Source organism: Typopeltis vanoorti, chromosome 11 (assembly GCF_054136105.1).
Source record: "Typopeltis vanoorti isolate ZY-2024b chromosome 11, IOZ_Tvanoo_1.0, whole genome shotgun sequence".
Lineage (NCBI taxonomy): Eukaryota > Metazoa > Arthropoda > Arachnida > Uropygi > Thelyphonidae > Typopeltis > Typopeltis vanoorti.
Window position 1 is genome coordinate 117,456,560 of NC_143559.1, and position 17,412 is coordinate 117,473,971.

General features: G+C 35.6%; 1 protein-coding gene across 3 annotated transcripts in view; it reads right to left on the minus strand.

The window, feature by feature from the left end:
* Positions 1 to 17,412, minus strand: part of LOC150101980 (centromere protein K-like) — a 138,858-nt gene that overhangs the window by 34,634 nt on the left and 86,812 nt on the right. For all 3 annotated transcript variants that reach the window (XM_090400824.1, XM_090400825.1, XM_090400823.1), the window contains exon 7: positions 9,051 to 9,113. In XM_090400824.1, coding sequence (XP_090256950.1) covers positions 9,051 to 9,113 — 63 coding nt within the window. The remainder of the gene's footprint in view (positions 1 to 9,050; positions 9,114 to 17,412) is intronic.

Below are 17,412 nucleotides of genomic sequence, written 5' to 3' on the forward strand. Positions count from 1 at the left end.
CCGGCTAGAGCGTCGCCCGGTTAAACAAGGCCCCCGTTGTTTTCGCCAGGGAACCAGGGCGAACAGCGAAAAGTCAGCTACTGGAACAAATCTGAAAACAAACCCCAACTCAACATCACCAGAGTTAAAGATCGGTACTATTAACATAAGAAGCCTGAATGGAGCCAGCTGAAGAATTACATAAGTACCAGATTGACATAATAGGGGTGACTGAAACAAAAAAGACCAAAACTGGTGAGATCTTTCTGAGCAATAAATACAAAATGTTATATTCAGGCAATGACAATCAAGGAAAAGAAGGAGTAGCCATAGTATTCAACACAAAATACGAGGCTAATCTTCTTGAATGGCAGTCAGTCTCAAGTAGAGTAATGTGGGCAAATATGAGAATGGGGAACTGGTCAATTAGACTTATTTGTTCCCCTATGGTCCCACAGAAGGCTATACTAAGGAAGAAGTGGAGAAATTTTTTGAGGCTTTAGAAAAAGCAACTGACACAATAAAAAAGGAAAAGTTGGTCCTTGTTGGGGATCTAAATAGCAGAGTAGGAAATGATTGTGAGACATACAAAAATATTTTGGGAAAATTTGGAGAAAAGAGCAAAGCTAATAATAATGGCAAATATCTGTTGGATTTTTGCTCAGGACATGGACTGGTTATTACTAACACCATGTTCCAACATAAAAATGTGCACAAATTCACATGGAGAGAAGAGGCTAGGAATAAGAAAAGTCTCATTTACTATGTTATTGTTGATAGTGATGTTTTCTCCCTGGTGCAGGACACCAGAGTGTACAGAGGATTTGAAATTGGAAGTGATCACTATTTAGTCTTGAGCAGGATAAAATTGAATTTCATATTGAAAAGAATAACATGTATGAAAGTTTTAAAGAGAATAAAAGTTGAGCAGCACTCAGATGTGAACTGTAGACTAAAATATACAAACATTTTTCAAGAAAAAATGAAAGAGTTTCAGAACAGGACTCAAGCCTTGGAGATTCAGTGGCCAACTCTGAAGAAAACATTGATTGATTCTGCCAGAGAGGCATGTGGTGAGGTTGTCTGCAAGGATAGAAAAATCACAACTCCCTGGTGTACACAGGAAGTTAAAGAGGCAGTGAAAGAAAAGAAGAAACAATATCAAAAGTTCCTGGCAAATAAGTCAGCTTGTGCTCTTAGAGAATACAGAGACAAATGTATATGGGAAGACTTTGGAAAGAACATAGAAAATAAATATCAAGAAGGTGGCAAGATATTCTGGAGGTTCTTGAAGAAGCTCAGAAATGGAGGAAAGAGTGCTATAAAAGGAATTAAAGATGACAAAGGTGATATGAAAACTGGAGAAAAAGATATCCTTGAAGTATGGAGTAATTACTTCGAAAAATTGCTAAATGAAGCTAGCAGTGATGACAGCAAAGTGACAAAAAAACACTGACTAGGTATGCAATCAGGAATACATATCCATGCTTGAAGCCATCAAAAGTCGGAAATGTGTAAAGGCAGCTGGAATAGATGATATTATACTAGAAATGCTCAAGTATGGAGGTATAAAAGTTTTACAGTGGCTACATTGCATAGTTCAGAGGGCCTGGTCAGATGGACTAATTCCAGATGATCGGAGTAGAGCTCTCATAGTACCCATATATAAAAAGGGAAATAAAACTGATTGTGAGAATTAGAGGTATTTCTCTACTCAGTTTTCCTGGTATATACTTGAGAAACAGTTGAGAAGGATTGTGGAAGAGAAGCTTGGTGAGGAACGAGCTGGATTCAGGCCAAATAGAGGCTGCCAGGATCAGATCTTCACTTTACGACAAATAGTTGAGAAAGCATGGAAATATAACAAAGATCTGTATTTAAGTTTTATCGATTTGGAAAAGGCATGTGACAAGGTGCCAAGAGAGAAGCTCTTCAATACGCTACAGTTATATGGTGTCAATGGGGCATTATATCAAGCAATACTTAGTCTTTATTTGAGTTGTAAGTCAGCAATTAGAATTGAAATAATTACAGTAAGATGGTTTAATGTTAAATCTGGTGTGAAAGAAGGATGTACATTATCCCCTCTGTTATTCATTATCTATATGGATCGCATTATGAAGGAAAGTGGTATTAAACCTGATATCAAAATTGGAGATGTTAATGTTAGCTCCTTGCTTTATGCTGATGATGTTATACTTCTAAATAAATCCGTTACAAGCCTGCAAGATTTCCTGACTAAATTGAATAACTGTTGTAATAGATATGATATGAAGATCTGCAATAACAAGACAAAGATAATGAAAATAGGCAGAAGCGTTGACAATATCAGCTGCATTGTGAATGGAGAACCAATAGAACAAGTAAAACATTTCATCTACTTAGGCACGATTTTTTTTTTTAGTGAAGATGGTAAATTAAATATGGAAATATAAAACAGAATCAACAAAGCTAGTGTGGTAGGAAGTCAACTGAATAAATTTATATGGAATAAGAGAGAAATTACTCAAAACACTAAATTAGCTGTATACAAGACAGTGTTCAAACCAATTTTAACTTATCTGAGAGCTGGGTCAGAAGTAAAACACTTGACCAAAGACTAGAGGCTGCAGATATGAGAGTCCTGAGAAAGATTAGGGGCATGAACAGATGGCATCAATGGCAATATCATATTAAAAACGAGGATGTTAGGAATGAATTTGACATCGTCAGCATCTAGGAATGTGTTAGCAGAGCTAATCTCAGATGGATTAGCCAAAGAAGTGTTCTCTGCCAGGTTGGCAGGAAAAAGACCAAGATATAGGTGGATTGGTATGGTATAAAGTGATATATAAATATAAGATTTATATATCTATAATTTTATATAAATATAAGATTATAGATATACAAATATAAGATCTAAAGAGCCTGTGTAGCTCAGTGGATGTGGCGTTTGCATACCATGGCGCTTGGCCGCAGGAAGGAAGACTTGGTTTCGAGTCTAGTCAGCGACTAGAGGAAATTTTTCCAAGCCTTTTTTCGACCAGTTCCCAAGTTAGTCGATCTCTGGCACGGGCAAGTGGGTTTTTCCTCCCGGAAACTCTGGTTTTTCGTCCCATAAACTCAAGAAAATCGACTGTAGAAACCACATTATTTCAGACATTAAATATATTGTGTTAGGGTTAGGGACCATGAGATGGCGGCACTTGAGCTGTCTCTCTTCACTGTGTACCGCTTAATTAGTGATAGCCTTGGGCCATCTATCTCTGATTGGTACCAGTGGAGATTGAACTGCCCACTCAGTCTCCAAAAGTTAGATAGGGCTAAATGGCCTCGCCTACTCCCCATATACAGGAATATAAAAGGCGTTAGCTGATTTTTTTTTTTTTTTTTGATATAAGATCTGACAATGTTGTAGCTTTGACAGGTAACAGATTGATTTGGCAGAAAATTGTAGGTAGGAAGTTAGTAATGATGTAAATTTTTCATGTAGTACAGGTAGGCATTCAAAAATCCGGTTCCTTCAGATCTCTGGCATGGATTTCGGAGCACACATTTTCAAATTTACCACGTTGGCACGCCGCTGTTTTCTGTTTATGTTTTGATGGCGCTGTAGTCGATAAGCATTGCGATAACCTGCTTATTCCTTCTCATTTTATCATTTATTTGCTGCTGTATAGCCCCATTATGGATTCAGCAAAGAAAAGAGGTGGCGTAAAACGTAAACATCGTGTTTTGTAGATCGCAGAGAGAGTGGAAGTGTGAAAAAAACTTGATAGCAGCATGTCTGTGCGAATCATTTGTGAAACATAAGACATTGGCTCTTCAACAGTGTGTGATATTAAAAAACAGAAAAAAAACCTGTTAAAGTTCTTTTCTGACAGCGTATCAAAAAAGCAAATGTTTGTAAGGAAGTCAATGATGGAAGGAAAAAGTTCAGAATTGGACCATGTTCTCATAACCTGGTTTAATTTTCGTGTAAGTTAAGGTGTGGAAATTTCTGGTGATTTATTAAAGGAACAAGTCAAAATGTTTCATGAAAAGCTGGGATTGCAACATGTGTGAATATTCAGAAGGTTGGCTGCATTGTTTCAAGTCACGACATGGCTTACAGTTTCGTGCAGTGTGTGGGGAAAGTTTAATGTTCACTTCTCATTCTAACGAAGACACTGAAAATAATATTGTAGGGTTTAGGGTTCCCAAAGAAAAGCAGTTTATACAGGAACTTCTTGCTTATGTTAAAGATGTAACTAATCCTGATGCCAAGGAGCTTTCTTCAAGGATAAATGAAGATGTTTTAACGGAATGGATGAATGTCGATGATAATGTGCCTGCAGTTCATCGTTACACTGATTCTGAAATTGTAGATATGGTTGAAAGTCTGGAGAGAAATGCCTCTACAGGTAGTGATGAAGATGAAAGCAGTGACGAAAATGAGGAAGATGTGAGAGAAAGAATCTCTATTGACAGGTTAATTACATTGACAACTGAACTGCTGGCTGGACTAGAGCAATGAAGTTTTGTAAGTGAACAAGAAATTCAAGAATGTTTACTTGCTCCAAGATAGACTTATTAGAGAAAGACCCAAATATATGAAGCAGCAGTGATGTCCACACTTGATAATCCACTGCCATTAACTTCAACCAGATGTGCTGTCACCACCATCAACATTTTATTAATTAAAATTCTGAGTAACTATTTTATTCAGTTGAACTAAAATTCTGTAGAACTGTTATATTTAGTTGATGAACATTAAAATTTCATAAGCTTTTCATTTAGTGTTTAATTTTCTGTTAAAAAATATACAGCATATATAACCATCTGAAATCCAGCACCCTTCAGGTCTGTAGGTTGCTGGATTTTTGAATACCTACCTGTACACCCCTTGAGGGTAAATGTCAGGAATTTGATGTAATACGGTATGTAGCCTAATTTAATCAGAGCTTCAATACAAGTAGATACCTCCCAAGAAAGAACAGCATGATCACTGTCACCAATTGGTGGTAAAATAGCCATATTCTTGACAGAGATCCCTTCTAATGCTATGAACAAATCCAACACTCTTGGACCTCGAGTTCCTTCTTTCACCTGCTGCTTGAGAAAGTTATCTCGCAATAATTCAATAAATTCCTGTTCTTTCTGATCATGAGATTTCTCTTCTACCCAATCAAAACATGTTTCATTGTCTTTCAGCTTCATGGTTTTCCTTTAACTAGACCCTGACACATACCCTAATTCTTTTATAAAAAAAAAAAAAAAATTAAGGATCAAAAAAGAAATCTGGGGAACGAATTATACATTTTCCCATAGATTATTATATTCGATTAGTGCATTTTCAATTAATGTGCATGTTTTTTTAAGAATGCATTAGGTGCACTAATCAAGGGATTGCTGTACAATTCTAAGAGAACAATCAATTTATGCCAGCTGTCCAATTAGGAAACTGACTTGTTTGCACTGGTGGTGGTGACATCACTTTTCCCTGTATCCTCTGTCTTTTTAAAAGTTAACTAAAGTTTGAAGACTATTTTTCATTTTAATGTATAGACTGCACATATTTAATTTATGAAGATTTCAGGTAAGCGACATTAATGTAAAAATTCAAAATGTAAACATTAATTCTGCATTTTCATCTTTATAATTTCATACCCTTCTTTCCTTATGTTTCCCCATTTTTACTGCATTTGCACTTTTTTTTTTCCATGTTGCTATTTTCCAAGCCTTGGCATTTTGTGATCCATGCACGATTTCTTGTAATTTCCTTTATTACTTCTCTCAATTTTCTGCAGCTTTCTTTGTGTCATGGGAATGGAGTGGGGTGGGCATTTTTCCATGAATTCGCTACAGTGAACCTTGCACTATAACAATGTCAAATTTTGATATTTTATAAAATAGTTTAAGGGTGCTTAGGGGTCAAAGCTATATAACTCAGAGGAGACCTCCACATAGCCATTAAAGGAATGCAGAGAACCAATCAGGGCTTCTGACCTAATGTCCAATCCTCACCTACTCATGGGGCACCCTGTTAGGTGTCTACCTGGATACTGAATGAATGAGGATGGGCTGGAAATTTGGGATTTAGTTGGCCAAATTGTATACTTATTGGCTTAAACCAAAATATCAAACGATGGTACAACATGACAGAATTTCATGTCAGCTGTGGCGTCGCCTAGTTAAACAAGGCCGCCTGTTGGTTTCGCCAGGAAACAAGGGCAAACAGCGAAAAGTCAGCTACTGGAACAGTAGCTGATCCACCCCAACTCAACTTCATGGAGTTCAAGATCAGTAATATCAACATAAGAAGCCTGAATGACAAAGAAATGGAGCTAGCTGAGGAATTGGATAAGTACTATATTGACATAATAGAGGTGACTGAAACAAAAACGGCAAAAACTGGCGGGATCTTTCTGAGCAATAAATGCAAAATGTTATATTCTGGCAATGACAATCAAGAAAAAGAAGGAGTAGCCATAGTATTCAACACTCAATATGAGGCTAATCTTCTTGAATGGCAGGCAATCTCAAGTACAGTGATGTGAACAAATATCACAATGGGAAACTGGGCAATGAGACTTATTTGAATTTCTGCCTATGGAACCCACAGAAAATTCTACTGAGGTATTTTTTTGGGGGAATTTGTGAGGAATTTTTTTTGAGGCTTTAGAGAAAGTAACTGACACAATGAAAAAAGGAAAAGTTGGTCATTGTTGGGGATCTAATTAGCAGAGTAGGAAATGATTGTCAGACATACAAAAATATTTTGGGAAAATTTGGAGAAAAGAGCTAAGCTAATAATAATGGCAAATACTTGTTGGATTTCTGCACAGGACATGGACTGGTTATTACTAACACAATTTTCCAACATAACAAATTCACATGGAGAGAAGAGGCAAGCAATAAGAAAAATCTCATTGACTATGCTATTGTTGATAGTGATATTTTCTTCCTGGTTCAGGACACCAATTTCAAATCCTCTGTACAGGGGATTTGAAATTGGAAGTTATCCCTATTTATCTTGGGTAGGATAAAATTGAATTTCATACTGAAAAGAACAACACATAAGAAAGCTTTAAAGCAAATAAACATTCAGCAGCTCTCAGGTATGAACTGTAGACTAGAATATACAAAAATTATTCAAGAAAAACATGAAAGAGTTTGAGAACAGAAATCAAACCCTGGAGATTCAGTGGCAAGCCTTGAAGAAAACATTCATTGATTCAGCCAGAGAGGCATGTGGGTGAGGTTGTCTGCAAAGACAGAAAAATCAAAACTCCATGGTGGACTGGAAGTTAAAGAGGTAGTGAAGAAAAAGAAGAAAGCATATAGAAAATTCCTGGCAAATAAGTCAGCTTGTGATCTTAGAGAATAAAGAGACAAATGTAAAAAAACTAAACATGTGAAACTAGCTAAACAAAAGTTATTGGAGACTTTGGTAAGAAGATATAAAATAAATATCAAGAAGGTGGCAAGATATTCTGGAGGTTGTTGAAGAAGCTCAGAAATGGAGGAAGGAGTGCTGTAAAAGCAATTAGAGACGATAAAGGTGACATGAAAACTGGAGGAAAAGATATCCTTGAGTTATGGAGTAATTACTTCAAAAAATTGCTATATGAAACAATCAGTGAGAGCACAATGATAAAAAACAGTTACCAGGCTACAATCAGGAATACATATCCATATTTGAAGTAGAAAAAGCCATCAAAAGCCTGAAATCCAGACAGGCAACTTGGAGTAGATGATATTTGACCATAAATGTCCAAGTATGGAGGTATAAAAGTGTTACAGTGGCTTCAATGCATAATTCGGAAGACCTGGACAGAGGGACTTCCAGATGATTGAAGTAGAGCTCTCATAGTACTCATATATAAAAAAGGAAAGAAAACAATAATGAAGAACATGCTGCATTGAAGCCAAATAGCAGCTATCAGGATTTAGATTTTCACTTTATGAGAAATAGTTGAAAAATCATGGAAACATAACAAAGATCTGTATTTAACATATGACAAGATGCCAAGAGAAAAACTATTCAAAACGCTACAGTTGTATAGTGTCAATGGGGCATTATATCAAGCAATACTTAGTCTTTGAGTCAGCAGTTAGAATTGAAGGAAGTACAGGAAAATGGCTTAATGTTAAATCTGGTGTTAGACAAGGATGTACAGTGTCCTCCCCTCTGTTATTCATTATCTATATGGATCACATTATAATCAAAATTGGAGATGTAAATCTCAGCACTTTACTTTATGCAGATGACATATACTTTTAAATAAATCTAGTGCAAGCCTGCAAGATTCCCTGATTAAATTGAATAACTGTTGTAAAAGATTTGGTATGAAGGTCAGTAATAACGTGAAAAAGAATGAAAATAGGCAGAAGCATTGAAAATATCAACTGTATTGTGAATGGAGAACCTATAGAACAAATAAAACATTTCAGCTACCCAGGCACAATTTTTGTGAGGATGGTCAATTAAATATGGAAATAGACAACAGAATCAGCAAAGCTGGTATGGTAAAAAGTCAAATGAATAAATTTATATGGAATAAGAGAAATTAGTCAAAACTCTAAATTAGCTGTATACAAGACAGTGTTTAAACCAATTTTAACTTATGGATCTGAGAGCTGGGTCAGAAGTAAAACATTTGATCAAAGACTAGAGACTATGAGAGTCCTGATAAAGATTAGAGGCATGAACAGATGGCATCAGTGAAAATATCGCATTAAAAATGCAGATATTAGAAAAGAACTTAACATTGTTAGCAGAACTAATCCCAGGTGGTATGGTCACTTAAACAGAATGGGAGAGGAAAGATTAGCAAAACAAGTGTTCTCTGCCAGGTTGGCAAGAAAAAAATTCCCAGAGGAAGACCCAGATATAGGTGGATTGATCAGTAAAAAGTACCTTAGAAGACAGAAATATAAGATCTGAGAATGTTCGTCTTGGAAGGCAACAGACTGATTTAGACGAAAATTGCAGAAAGTAAATTAGTAATGGTATAAGTTGTTCATGTAGTAGTATCATATCCTGTGCATCCCTTGAGGGTATGTCAGGATTTTGAGGATGATGAAATGCATCAGAAAAAATAACTTACTTTTTTCTCTCTCTTGAGAGTTTCAGCAGTCGGGGGTGGAAAGTAGTGACCCAAGAAATCATCCTAATATGAAAAAATAAAATAAAATATGTTTAATGCACTCTTAATCTGAACCTATCAGTTGCATATTATTAGTTACCTATCAGTTACTTATTATATGATAAAAATCTTTTTTTTTTTTTTTAATCTAAAATATATTCCTATGCTCTTTTTCTGTAATGATCTAGAAGAGAAATTTCTTGTGTATCAAAGACTGTACTCCAATAATCTTAAAAATATAAACTGGTAGGGGAGGACATCATTTATATATAACAAATATATCTCATTTATTCCCCAAGGATAACTTGAAAAGTTTAGGGACCCTATGCTATTTTAACTGTTTACACCAATTTTTCTTTTCTCTTGAAGAAAAGTACTCATATCCTCCCATGACTCAATAACAGTATAAAGCTGAACTAATTCATCATCTATTTGTAGTAGAGAAATCTATTATTATAAGACACCTCCAACAGAGTCAGAGGTCTCATCATGAGAGGTCACACAACACTACAGTATACATTTAATTTCTTTCGGAAATCATGAATAATTAGAGACACTGCTGTGTTTAAGAATTTACTTTAAAATAAAATTTAACATTCCAGCCTTTATATCAAGATCATCTTCAGGAATGTGTGTGTACACACACACTTCATCACAAGCTACACTGGTACATACAATGGACCAAGAATAACTGCTTGGAAGCCTGACTTCTTTTTATCAAAGAATAACTGGTGCAAAAAGAAATAACTAAAAATAAAAAAATACTTTAAAAAATAATAAAATACTTTTCTCAGTAAAACTGCATCAGGTAGGAAACAGAAATTTAGAGTAACAGGATTGTAAGAAACAAATACTGCTGATGTAGTTTTACATCAGTTTTTTTTTTTTTTTTAACCAGAGATCAGGCTATGCTCAGCAGTTGAGCAAGCAGTTATTCTCAGCCTCCCTGTAGTATGTATCAATGTAACTTGTGATCTGTTGTATGGATGTATGTGTGTGTATATATATATATATATGTATTCATTCATCTTATGTATAAGATGAGCCTAGATATAAAGGTTGACACAAATTTTATTTTAATTAAAGTTTAAACATAGTAATGTGTTTCCAAAATTCATAATGATTACACTAGCATTAATACTACATATCTACTACCTTTCTCAGGGGCTCACATTGGTGAGTACGGGCATGGCAAACCAGAGATATCCAAGCTAGACCTGATCTTACTTTGTACAATATACACTTGGTATATCGTATCTGGAGACTGGTCGTCTACTCTTCTTTCCCTCTACTTTCTCTTATTTCTTACTCCTTCCCCCTCCAGAGCAATTTGAGGGCGAGGGGGGGGGGGCGACTCTTTCCTCTCAAACCATAGTTTCCATTATCTATGAAAAAAAAAAAGGCAAACCTAGTTGTCTTAAGGTGGCAGCCCAACCACCAGGATACCTATCATCATGCTAGTCACTTGACATAGGAAAACACATTACTTTTAAGTCTCAACAAAATCCATATCGGACAGAAAATATGGGAAACGACCACAAACTGGAAAAGGTTAAGAAACTTTGGAAAAAGAAAAACGTGGTGAAATATGCTACATGGAACATTAGAAGCATAGCACATAAAGAAGAATTAGATAAAATTTTAAATGACGAAAATATAGAAATTACAGTTCTTACAGAAACAAAAAAAAAAAAAAAAAAAAAAAACCTTAAAGGAACAAAAGAAACAGCTAACTACAATATCATATATATTGGAGTGGACAAACAAATACATGCAAAAGCTGGTGTAATGATTTGGATCCATAAATCAATTAAAGCAAAAATAATTCATTATACATACTGGAATGAAAGAATATTAGAAGTGCGATTAAAATTAAATGAAGAAAATTTAACAGTTGTTGGAGTTAAATTTTGAAGTTGAAGAAGAAATGGATCACTTTTACAAAGAGTTACGAGGAATATACAAAAAATTAAATAAAACAGACCATATAATTATAGCCAGAGATCTTAATTCTAGTAGTAAGACTTATACGTTGGTTAGACATAACTGGTAATTAATTTACGGAATTAACAACGCATATGAAGTATATTAATTAAAGATAACTTTAATGAATCACTTCTATATTTCGGCAATGTCACATTGCCATCTTCAGGAACATAAAGATATGGTATGTGCACTAAGGAACTAACAAAGCAAATGAGGAAGAAAGTAAGAAACTAATTTTGTTCCTAAAGTCCTAATGGTGCCCTCTTGCGGGCTAATTTGGTAGTCTTGGCAGTTGGGCTGAAGTTCTCATAATGAAAGTCTCCCAAATTTGGGGCAGTTTCATGCACCCAAATTTGTTGAGGTTAGGAACGTTTTTTAGAGCTGCTGAAGATTCTTTGAATAATCTTTCGTATTTAAACTTGCTGCGATGGATTATTTTTGTTTTCTTCCAACGAATTTTATGGTGGGTATCTAAGGCATGGTCTGCCAACCCAGAGCGGCTGTACTGGTGAAACCGGATGTAGTCTTGGTGTTCTGAAATCCTGATATTTGTTGTTCTGCCTGTTTGGCCAAAGTAGGACAAATTGCAGCTGCAAGGGACCTGGTATACACCAGGTAGGTCTAGGGGAAGTGGTTGGTCTTTGGTAGAGCGGATAAGGGATGCCAACTTTTTATATGGTCTGTAACAGGAAGTAAGGTCATATTTTTTGAGGATATTAGTTATTTTTTCAGAGGTGCCCTGGATGTAGGGGATAGTGATAGACTTGGTGTAGTCTTTATTGTGGAGGGGGGTTGTGGTTTATAGGTTTTAGTATTTTTTGGATTTTTTTGGGGTTATAGCCATTGGCTAAGAAAGTGTTGAGGATGTGGTTTAGTTCAATAGTCAGGGCCTTGTCATCTGAGCAGATTAATTTTGCCCTGTTATAAAGTGTTTTTATCACCCCATATTGTTGTGAGTGGGTTGGTGGGATTGCTGGTGAATGTATCTGCCAGTGTGGGTGGGTTTTCTGTAAACAGAGAAAACCAAAGATCCATCAAGCTGGCGGGTGATTAAAGTGTCTAGGAAGGGGAGGGTGTTGTTTTCCTCTTTTTCTAAGGTGAACTGGATTCTGGGATGTTGGTTGTTTAAGTGCAAATTGAGGTTGAAGATATCGAGGCAAATAAATCGTCTGACGTTCCTAAAACGCTGCCGGGATAACAAAGTGATCCCCAACTGTGTGAAATTGAAGCACCGTTTCACTTCCGAGAAAGCTCTACGCATTTATAACCGCACTAGCTTCGCCCTGTTAAGAGAACAAATTACCGCGACGCGCGTTCTCCTTGCCGATGAAAACAAAACCTTACGGGCGCTAGAGGAAGAGCTTTCTAACACACTCGGCCTTGATCTATGGTCTATACTTCATGACATCTCATGCACATCGGCAAGAAAGGAATTAAAAAAAAATACGTAGTCGGCACATGAAAAAATACGAAAACCTGACAAAGACTTTTACTTCTGTACCCCAGCCACCACTTAACACAGTAGTCAACCTCTCGTCGGCAGTTTTAAAGCCTGAAGCACTCACCGCACTTTCACGTGGTCACAATTTCGCCCTAGCTCCAAAAAGGATACCTGCTGAAGAAATCATGATCCAAATAGAGCGTGGAATTCGCAACCTGCCTAACCATATCGCCAACAACGTGAGACTGGATGTAGTCGGTGTTCTCACTAAAGCCAAACCTCCAAAATCCAACTTATCCAAAAACGAATATACAGCCCTACAAGAATTAAAAAACAACAAAAAAATAGTAATCACCAAAGCTGATAAGGGAAGCGCCACTGTGGTACTCAATCAAAAAGACTACAAAGGTAAGCTACATTCTTTAATACGAGACCGTACTACTTACCTCCCCATTGAATATAATCCGACCAACTCTCAGATTAGAACTATCCACAGACTCCTTAAGAAGGTCACTTCTTGGCATGTGGAAGTCACCAACAAACTTAAACCTTATAACTCTAGACCCCCCCCCGATTATATGGACTCCCAAAAATACATAAACAAAATGTGCCATTGCGTCCCATAGTGGATGGCATTGATTCTCCCACATATAAATTAGCCAAACATTTAGCCAAAACGCTCACACACTACACTGGCAACACACCATCACACATAAAAAACTCAGCCCACTTTAAAGCCAGTATAGAAAACCTCACACTCCAACACACTGACATAATGGTCAGTTTTGACGTCTCCTCCCTATTCACTAATGTCCCACTCAAAGAAACCCTTGAGCTCATCCAAGCCAAGTTTCCTCCCGATATCTCAGCCCTATTTCAGTTCACAATGAACTCAGGCTATTTCGTTTGGCAAGGAAAGTTCTACAAACAGATAGAGGGGACAGCCATGGGTTCACCACTTTCCCCACCCTTGGCCAATTTCTTTATGGAGACATTTGAAGAGAAAGCCTTAAACTCCGCCCCACAAAAACCCACTATTTGGCTTCGTTATGTGGATGATGTGTTTGCTATTTGGCCACATGGCTCAGACACACTCCACTCCTTCTTAACACACTTAAACAACCAACATCCCAGAATCCAGTTCACCTTAGAAAAAGAGGAAAACAACACCCTCCCCTTCCTAGACACTTTAATCACCTGCCAGCTTGATGGATCTTTGGTTTTCTCTGTTTACAGAAAACCCACCCACACTGGCAGATACATTCACCAGCAATCCCACCAACCCACTCACAACAATATGGGGTGATAAAAACACTATATAACAGGGCAAAATTAATCTGCTCAGATGACAAGGCCCTGACTATTGAACTAAACCACATCCTCAACACTTTCTTAGCCAATGGCTATAACCCCAAAAAAATCCAAAAAATACTAAAACCTATAAACCACAACCCCCCTCCACAATAAAGACTACACCAAGTCTATCACTATCCCCTACATCCAGGGCACCTCTGAAAAAATAACTAATATCCTCAAAAAATATGACCTTACTTCCTGTTACAGACCATATAAAAAGTTGGCATCCCTTATCCGCTCTACCAAAGACCAACCACTTCCCCTAGACCTACCTGGTGTATACCATGTCCCTTGCAGCTGCAAATTGTCCTACTTTGGCCAAACAGGCAGAACAACAAATATCAGGATTTCAGAACACCAAGACTACATCCGGTTTCACCAGTACAGCCACTCTGGGTTGGCAGACCATGCCTTAGATACCCACCATAAAATTCGTTGGAAGAAAACAAAAATAATCCATCGCAGCAAGTTTAAATACGAAAGATTATTCAAAGAATCTTCAGCAGCTCTAAAAAACGTTCCTAACCTCAACAAATTTGGGTGCATGAAACTGCCCCAATTTTGGGAGACTTTCATTATGAGAACTTCAGCCCAACTGCCAAGACTACCAAATTAGCCCGCAAGAGGGCACCATTAGGACTTTAGGAACAAAATTAGTTTCTTACTTTCTTCCTCATTTGCTTTGTTAGTTCCTTAGTGCACATACCATATCTTTATGTTCCTGAAGATGGCAATGTGACATTGCCGAAATATAGAAGTGATTCATTAAAGTTCTTTAATTAATATACTTCATATGCGTTGTTAATTCCATAAATTAATTACCAGTCAGAGATCTTAATGCCAGAATAGGAATGAAAAAAATTAACAATAATATAGAAAAATTTGGAGAACCAACAGCAAACAAAAATGGAAAGCGACTCATTGATTATACAATATATAATAATTTAAAAATAATGAATACATTTTACAAACATAAAAATATACATAAATATCAATACAAAATTAATAACGGAAAACTCATGTACAAAGATTATTTAATATATAATTTTCACCTGTGTGTCACAGGCATCTTCAGTACATTTTAAGCTCAAATTAAACAATAACCGACAATTCAAAAAGCACACCACCTAAGTAGCTGGTGTAAGATAACTAAAAAGGTCAATAAATTTCCTAACAAAAAAAAAAAAAAAAAAAAGTATACAATAAAAAGTTAGGAAAGATTAGCTGATTTATAAAGTACTATCTCACATAAAGGGGATAGACATAAGCCGTCGGATCTGCTTAAGCTAGGAGAATGAAGTAAAGTTTCACATGTTTCTTTATAAAGGCATTTCATGAGGAACCAACTTTTGTGAAGGGCTCTTGTCTTTCTCCAATGAACTCTATATCTAGTGAAGATGGCATGTTCTGCAAGTCCAGACTTTTCAGGTTTAAAGTATTCAATATAAGACTGGTGTTCTTCTAGCCAAATAGAGGCAGATCTTCCTGTTTGTCCGAAATAAGATAATCCACAAGAGCATGAAATCTGGTATACACCTGGAAAATTAAGGTGTGGAAGCTTGTCCTTAGGAGAAGTGAGAAAGGTAAGATTTTTCTAAACGGTCGAAAGGCAACAAAAATATTCAGTGGTTTTAAAACTTTTGCTATACGTTCACTAATGCCTTGTACATAAAGGATAGGAATGCACGTTATTTCTTCTGTATTTGAAGAGGAAGACGTATTAAAACTATTCAAAGCTCTTTTAATGAAGCAATTCTTATAACCATTAGATAGAAAGGAAGAAGAAGTTATATATTGCAGTTCTTTCTGTAAAAGATTCTGAAGAACAAAAGGAGTGGGCCCGATGAACCAGTGTTTTAAAAGTTCCCGCTTTTTGACTGGGATGGTGATGAGATTCAGCATGGATATAATGGCCTGTATGAGTCTTCTTTCTATAGACGAGAAATGTAGGTTACCATCTGGTTGACGAAGAATTAGAAGATCTAAAAAGGCTAACTGCTTATTTGATTCTACTTCTAAGGTAAACTGGATCCTAGGATGAAGTGCATTTAACCTAGTGAGAAACTGTTGAAGTTCATCAGAAGAGCCATTCCATACAGCAAAAATGTCATCGACATGTCTACTCACGGTATACCTCTTTCAAAACTTATACATAAATATACGTGGTGTGCAAGAGGACAAAAATCAATAAAGACTACTTTATAGCAAATGAAAAAGAAGCAAACCTCTTCCTAGATGTTAAAGTTAGAAGAGGGCTAGAAATTGACACAGATCACTATTTAGTATAGGCAAAACTAAGGTTTCCACCCAACTGGCTACAAAAAAATACAAAAAAAAAAAAAAATAAATTAGAGAAACAAAATCTAATTACAAAGTAAGACTACCAAATGATTCAAGTATAAGAAATTTATACCAACAGAGGATTAATAACTACTTAGAAAAAATACAAGAAAATGAAGACATTGAGGAAGAATGGAATAATAAAAGAAATTATTGCATCAGCAGCATGTGAAAGTCTAGGAACACAAAAAATATCATAAAAATAAAAAATTACATATATGGGGCAATGAAATAAAAACAATAATTGAAAATAAAAAGCTGGCTTTTAAAAGATGGTTAAGTAGCAAAAAACAAGAAGATGAAATTGAATATAAAAAAAGAGCAGCAACAACCAAAAGAGAAACCAGAAAGCTGGAAAAAATTTGTATCATATCTAAAAAATGATATACAAAATACTAAAACACATGAATGCAGATATAAAAGAAACTGCAAATATAAATTGTGAAATAGATGTAAAAGAATTCTTGGATTACTTTACAGATTTTTGATGCCATAATACTGGCATCAAAAATAATTACACTAGAAACTTACAAAATACCTTAAATGATATGATAACAATGAAAGAATTAAAGGACAGCCTAAATAAAATAAAAAATGGCAAATCAACAGGAGAAGATGGGATAAACTCAGAACTATAAATTTGCTGGAAAAAAAATTCAAAGATTACTAAAATTTTTAAATAAAATATATACAAATGGACAAATACCAATAGAATGGAATACAAGCATAGTAATGCCTATATTTAAAAAAGGGGAATAAACAAAACCTGCTAACTACAGAGGTATTAGTTTATTGAATACATGCTACAAAATATATAGCAGAATACACAATGAAAAACTAAAAATATACAGTGAAAAAAATATTATTAGAATGTCAAAATGGATTTAGAAAAGGATGCTCTACAATGGATGCAGCTTTCTGTTTAAAACTACTTATAGAAAAATAAGAGAATAAACTTGTCTTTTGTTTATAGATTACGAAAAAGCATTTGACAAAGTAAAAAGATACATACTGTTTGATATATTACAAAGAATAAATATATATTACAAAGAATAAATTTTACTACATGCAATATTGAATATATATAAAGATAAAAATAAAAATAGATGAAAAGTTGTCTGAAAAACAATCTATAAACCAAGCAGTAAGACAGTGATGCCCTCTGTCTAAAACACTTTTCAATATTTACATTAATGAAAT